Below are 7,530 nucleotides of genomic sequence, written 5' to 3' on the forward strand. Positions count from 1 at the left end.
AGACAGAACCCTGTGGCACCCCACTAGTCACTCTTCTAATATGTCCAGCTGTCCTTTGTTAACAGCTGTCCTTTGTTAACAACAAATTGTTGCTTATTTTTATGTTGAATATGTGCTATATAGTAATTGATGGACCTAAGGTAAAGGTAAAGGGACCCCTGACCATTAGGTCCAGTCGTGGCCGACTCTGGGGTTGCGGCGCTCATCTTGCTTTATTGGCCGAGGGAGCCAGTGTACAGCTTCCGGGTCATGTGGCCAGCATGACTAAGCCGCTTCTGGAAAAACCAGAACAGCACACGGAAACGCCGTTTACCTTCCCGCCGGAGCGGTACCTATTTATCTACTTGCACTTTTGTGCTTTCGAACTGCTAGGTTGGCAGGAGCAGGGACCGAGCAACGGGAGCTCACCCCGTTGTGGGGATTCGAACCACCGACCTTCTGATCGACAAGTCCTAGGCTCTGTGGTTTAGACCACAGCGCCACCCACGTCCCACTGAAGGTAATGGGGCCCTTTCTACGTCCAGCTGTCCTTTGTCAACAACAAATGGTTGCTGATTTTTTTGTTGAATATCTGCTATATGGTAATTTATGGACCTAATAGGTATCTCAAGCCATTTGCACATGTTGTGCATGCACCCAGTCCACGCAGAATGTGGGCACCCTATATATAGAAAGGAGCAAACCAGTGATATTTTAGGGAGCAGGCGAGCAGGCAGGGCCCATGACTTACATCATAGGAGCCTACACCACACAAAACACTGTTGCTGTATGTAGGTTTTATTTTATTAGTTTGTTATCTTATATTTTGGAAATGCACTGTATTTTTCACTCTATAAGACGCACCAGACCACAAGACGCACCTAGTTGTCAACTCCTGATACACAGATGTATGCAATTTTGCAAAATAATAATAATTATAGCAATTTCTTCCTACTAATCCCTGTATTGTATAAATATACGTTTGTAGGTAGGTAAAAAAAAATTAAATAAGAAATATGTAACTGTGTGATATAAAGTACTGTAATGGATAGATAAAGTACAGTGAGATTAATTGGAAGTCAGTTTTAAATTTCTTTATCAGTTTTATAATTGTCTTCAATATCAGGAGTACCGTATTTTTCGCTCTATAAGACGCACCAGACCACAAGACGCACCTAGTTTTTGGAGGAGGAAAACAAGGGGAAAAAAAATCTGAATCTCAGAAGCCAGAACAGCAAGAGGGATCGCTGCGCAGTGAAAGCAGCAATCCCTCTTGCTGTTCTGGCTTCTGGGATAGCTGCGCAGCCTGCATTCGCTCCATAAGACGCACACACATTTCCCCTTACTTTTTAGGAAGGGAAAATGTGAGTCTTATAGAGCAAAAAATACGGTATATAGGATGATAATTATATTAATCTTCTTGTACCTTATAGTGTGGTGGTTTGTTTGATTCTTCTGTTATTTCTTTCTTTCTTTGTATGTTTGTTTGTTTACTTGTATGTATGTCTGTTTTTTCATAAATGTATTTATTTTAAAATTAATAAAGATACATTTAAAATAATAATAGCAATAATCCCCAGCCATATGTCTGCTATATAGAAGTTAACCATGGGAGAATAAAAATGGATTTTAGGTTCTCTAATGGTAGCTGATATTGATGAACTGAAAGAATGAAGACACAATATCCTTCATTCAGTGGATTGATAATAGGATAACACTTGCAGCCTACGAAGGGACTGCTTACGGATCTAGACTCTCCTCGGATAAATACAACATTTGGAACAAATTTATGCAAAACGTAGTAGGCTATTAATATTTACATCAGTGTTAGGATAAGAATATCAAATTTCTAAAAGAAGGTATGGGTTAGGCTGTTTTTGTATATATTCATGTAATGGTTTTCCCCTATTATACAGTTGTATGTGTTTTGTTCTTTTTTTCTTTTTGTATCACTTTATACCTTTATAATTGATTTTTTTTCGATAAAAAAACAATTTAAAAAAATCAGTTCATCTTGTATATTTCATCTTCTGATAAATACATGTATGTAATTTCACACACACACCCAGCATTATGCACCTTTGTGTGTTATTTTCACCAAAATATGCACTTCAGAGGAGTTTGACTTCACTGCCAGATATCCTGGCAATAAGCTTTGGCACGTGCAAGAACATGTGAGCCCACATCCAGGTAATCTAAGCAGCCCCAGGAGAAACCTGCCCTTATATCCTCGATTTGCTGGAGGGAACAGATCTGGCAGTGTGCTTTAGCTGAGCGAACCCTAGTTTTGCCATTTGTCATATTATTCACTCCATTAGACACACCTGACCATAAGACGCACCTAGTTTTTAGAGGAGGAAAGGGGAAAAACCCTGTTTTTTGAGGAACAGCTCAAAGTTGTGCAGCTTCTTTTGCAAAGGGGGAAAGCCCCATTTTTTGAGCATCAGCTCAAAGCTGTTGAGCTTACTTTGCAAAGGGGGAAAAAATCCTGTTTTTATGGGGTTCAACTCACAGTTCTGCAGCTTTTTTAGGAAAGGAAAGGGAGCCATTTCTACAGTTTCCAGACAGATAATCTAATCAGCCAGTCCCATGTCGCTGGGGAAACAAACGGCCTCCGTCTGCAGAACATTCAACAATGGAGGCCTGGGCAAGAGCCAGCGATTGCCCCATAAGACGCACAGACATTTCCCCTTACTTTTTAGGAGAAAAAAGGGCATCTTACAGAGCGAAAAATACGGTATTTCTTAAAATTTATACACTGTTGGGCTGTGAAAGCCAGAAACCTCTAAGTGGCTCACAAAAGATAAAACAGCGAAATTGAGGAAAATTCACAACCACACACATGAAAGATTAAAACACTTAAGTAAAAGAATGGCAAATCAAACTTTGTGAATACATAGATTTGGAAAGGTTAACGGCAGTCTTGAGAGGACAATCAGATCAACAATTAATAAAAGAATGGGACTGCGTTAAAGAGTATATGAAAAACATGGTTCTGGAATAAACATACCAGTGTGTAATGGATGAAGTTTGCAAGGTCAAGGGAATGAAAAAAAGGTTATAAAAGGTACAAAGCTAGAAATAACATATATATGCATGCATATATATATATATATATATATATATATATATATATATATATATACCATTCAAACCTAGACAGCATCTTAAAAAGTAGAGACATCACCTTGCCAACAAAGGCCTGTATAGTTAAAGCTGTGGTTTTCCCAGTAGTGATGTATGGAAGTGAGAGCTGGACCATAAAGAAGGCTGATCGCCGAAGAATTGATGCTTTTGAATTCTGGTGCTGGAGGAGACTCTTGAGAGTCCCATGGACTGCAAGAAGATCAAACCTTTCCATTCTTAAGGAAATCATCCCTGAGTGCTCACTGGAAGGACAGATCGTGAAGCTGAGGCTCCAAGACTTTGGCCACCTCATGAGAAGAGAAGAGTCCCTGGAAAAGACTCTGATGTTGGGAAAGATGGAGGGCACAAGGAGAAGGGGACGACAGAGGACGAGATGGTGGGACAGTGTTCTCGAAGCTACAAACATGAGTTTGACCAAACTGCGGGAGGCAGTGGAAGACAGGAGGGCCTGGCGTGCTCTGGTCCAGGGGGTCACGAAGAGTCGGACACGACGAAACGACTAAACAACAACAACAAACAACCATTACGATAAAATGAAAAGTTGAAGGCTCCAAAGAATGGAAGGGAGTCAAAGTGTATGTATGTTTGTTTACGTTTTTGTGGTTGTTGTTCTTTTTTCCCCTTTGGTTTTTTGATGAATGTATTCTTTTGTTTATATTTTATGTTGTAATTCTACATTGAAAATAAAGTTTAAAAAGGAGAAGCAGGACTAAGAGGTGGAGATATGCTCCAGAGACCCAGACCGTGGGGAGCCGCAAGAAATTAATAAATACAATTTGGACTATAATTTGATCTTTTTTATTTTATTTATTTATTTATTTTTAATTGAAGTATTATGATTGGATATTTAATTGGATTTTTTTACTGGAAAATCAATAAAAATGATTTTTAAAAGAATAAGAAAATAAAGTTTAAAAAATAATAAAAAAATAAATAAAACCCTGAAACAAGTTGAAATTTGACTCAGCTTTCTAAGACAGGCTTGTCTAAAGAAGAATGGTCACAGGAGAGAAGAGCACAGCGAAGGCGCCTGATCAATTTCAATTGGCGGGGAGTTCCGAAGGGTAGGCAGGCACTGCCACACGAAACAACCAAGTTTTTATCAATGGATAGTGGGAATTGCTGTCAACTTACAGATTTGAAAATAAGGGACCAGCAGCCTTGAAAATAAGGGATCAGCAGCCAAAATAAGGGATTTTGCTTAGCTTATGCACATCGGGGCTGCCGTCATCCTGGCGCAAGGTGTTCCATCGGCCCTTCCCTGCCCGAGAGAGAGGGAGGGAGGAAGAGAGACTCTCGCTCGCAAGCCCAGCATGACGCGGTTGTGGCGCCATGGTGGCTGCTGAAGCGCCACCCTTCTGCGTCCCTCCCCATCCCCTCCTCTTCCTCCTCCCTCAGGCCGTCTCCTCAGCCACCGCTGCCGCCTCTGGCTTCCCCTGGCAGCGTGGCAGAAGTCTTGCAAGAGAGGATCTGCCTGCCTGCCCGCCACCACCCGTCTCCTCATGATGCGCCCCTGAGGGGGGGGGGAGAGGAGAGACGGAGACGCGGCAGCTCGTGCGCGCACGCTCTCTCACGGTGGAGGACCCCGAGTCGCTGCTTCCCTCCTGAGCCAGGTGAGCATGAAACCCGGGAAATTTAAGGGGCATCATCAATCCGGGACAGCAGCGGGACATGGTGCTGGGATAAGGGAGTTTCCCACCGAATAAGGGACGGTTGACAGCTATGTGCCAGTTCTGCCAAGTGAAAGGGTCGAGGGGGTGCAGGGGTGGTGGTCAGGCGATCTCGTTGCCCCAATTTGCTATGGGCTTTGCATTTTAACTGCAACACCTTTGACTTGGCTGGGAGCTTGACTGGCTCCCTTCCTCGTCCTTCTGCCGGCAGATGAAGGTTTTTCTTGTTCCAACAGCCTTTAGGGAACTGACTGCTTTAACCTAAAGGGCTTTTTACTGCCTTGTCTGTTTTAAACAGATATACAGTGGTCCCTCGGTTTTCGAACGTAATCCATTCTGGAAGACAGTTTGAGTTCCGAAACGTTCGAAAACCAAGGACCAAAGGGCGGTCTGCAAATTCAGACACACACTCCATCGCCCAATGCTCCCTTGGGGGAAGCTCATGTCCCACTCGGAAGCCTCGGAGAAAAGGCATCTATCCTGACTGCTTCGGCTGAGATTCCTGCACAGCATGGGGTTGGACTAGATGGCTTTCAGGGTCCCTTCCAACTCTATGATGCCCTGATTCTAGAACAGCCTTTCTCAGCCTGTGGGTCCCCAGATGTTGTTGAACTACAACTCCCATCACCCCTAGCTAGCAAGGCCAGAGCTCAGGGATGATGCGAGTTGTAGTCCAACAACATCGGGGGACAATAGCTGTCAACTTACAGATTTGAAAATAAGGGACCAGCAGCCTCGAAAATAAGGGATCAGCAGCCAAAATAAGGGATTTTGCTTAGCTTATACAGAAATCCGGCACTGATGGAGCCCTGCTGCTTTTGCTGCCACTGTCTGTGTTTTGCAGGGGTTGGACTAGATGATCCTAAGGGTCTACAACTCCCACCAAAGAAGAATGGCAGACAAAACTGATGAACGACATCGAGATGGCAAAGCTTACAGGCAGAATTAGAAACCAGGAAGAGGACCTCTTTAATAAAGAATGGGGAAAGTTTATAGTTTAGTTGAAAAGCTATTGTCAAGAGGTACATACATTGGTAGGATTGACAGAAAACTTGTTGTAAAAATTTGAACTATGGATGGACGAATGATTTATAAAAATAGAGTTCTGAAAGGGATGCAGAGGGGGAAATCACTACATTAAGATGCTGCACTGGTTGGAGGGGATGCTAAGCAGCACGTCGGGGCTGCCGTCGTCCTGGCGCAAGGAGTTCCATCAGCCCTTCCCCAGCAGAGAGAGAGAGGGAGAGAAATTCTCACCCACGCCGCCCGCGAGCCCAGCATGAGGCGGTTGCGGCGCCGTGGCGGCTGCTGAAGCGCCGCCCTTCTACATCCCTCCCCATCCCCTCCTCTTCCTCCTCCCACAGGCCGCCTCCTCAGCTGCCGCTGCCACCTCCGGCTTCCCCTGACAACGTGGCAGATGTCTCGCAAGAGAGGGGCTGCCTGCCTGCCCGCCCGCCGCCACCCGTCTCCTCACGACGCGCCCCTGAGGGGGAAAAGGGAGAAACGGAGACGCGGCAGCTCGTGCACGCTCTCTCTCGTGGCGGAGGACCCTGAGCTGCTGCTTCCCTCCCGAGCCGGGTGAGCATGAAACCCGGGAAATTTAAGGGACATCATCAATAAGGGCAGCAGTGTGAAACGGCGCTGGGATAAGGGAGTTTCCCACCGAATAAGGGACGGTTGACAGCTATGCTGGGGACCCACAGGTTGAGAACCGCTGTTCTAGAGCCTGCTGGGCCATGGGAAGAAAAAGAGGATGCTGGGCTCGATGGGCCCTCTTAGACCCTGACCACCCTGTCACCAGGGACCCCCAGTACCTGAGAGAATAGAATAGGTGATGGCAGCCTTCAGGTCGCGGTCTCCATCCTCGGCATGGATGGGACCAGGCAGGAACTGGAGGGGTTCTGTCTGCAAGAGATAAACAACCTTCAGGAAAAGCAGGCAGAGAAATGTGCATGTGCAGGGGAGCGAGTTCGAGTTTCTGCCCTGCACGTTGTTGCAGGAATTTATGTATAGGATGGGGGTGGTTGCCCCTCCAGCAGATATCACGCACATGCATCCCACTACCAAAACCAGCACAATCACTTTTGTGACTTTTGTGATTTGTCCCCACAAAACACTTCATCGCAGTTTCTTCCTATCTATTCAAAGGGCCTCTGCTGCACGATACCAAATGTAAGAATTCACTGATAAATGTCTCTAGGTACTGGCTCGCTGGGGAAACTTCAGAAATTCATCTAGACCTGTGAGCTCAGCTTCTCAGCGGCCCCTCTGCCTGAGTGATAATTCCTGGCATCCTGATACCTGAGTGCCAGACAGGTAGCCATTCCAGAAATAACCAACCCAGATGAAGACAAAAGGGTGTGATTAACTTGGCTGGGAAACAGGGAAATGTAAATGTCTCTTTTGTTACACTTGATGGGTGTTTGGTGGGGGGCAAGGGGAACCATGGGGCAGGGTCCAGGATGCTCAGATCCCTGCCACCAGACCTCCCCTTTCATGATGTAACCGTGATGTATGAGTGATGTAGTTTGGGGGGGTGTAACACGGGTGGCGCTGTGGGTTAAACCACAGAGCCTAGGGTCGGTGGTTCGAATCCCCGTGACGGGGTGAGCTCCCTGCTCCTGCCAACCTAGCAGTTCAAAAGCACGTCAAAGTGCAAGTAGATAAGTAGGTACCGCTGTGGCGGGAAAGTAAACGGCGTTTCCGTGCGCTGCTCTGGTTCACCAGAAGCGGC

At 45.7% G+C, this 7,530-nt stretch overlaps 1 protein-coding gene across 1 annotated transcript in view; it reads right to left on the minus strand.

Moving 5' to 3' along the window:
* LOC308596857 (cadherin-related family member 5-like) overlaps positions 1–7,530 on the minus strand; it is a gene marked incomplete at its 5' end in the record, with an annotated part of 51,287 nt that overhangs the window by 25,456 nt on the left and 18,301 nt on the right. Inside the window, one exon of the mRNA XM_081212164.1 lies at positions 6,611–6,701. Coding sequence (XP_081068290.1) covers positions 6,611–6,701 — 91 coding nt within the window. The remainder of the gene's footprint in view (positions 1–6,610; positions 6,702–7,530) is intronic.

The sequence above is a fragment of the Podarcis bocagei genome, assembly GCF_964188305.1.
Source record: "Podarcis bocagei genome assembly, chromosome: 10".
NCBI classification, from domain to species: Eukaryota; Metazoa; Chordata; class Lepidosauria; order Squamata; family Lacertidae; genus Podarcis; species Podarcis bocagei.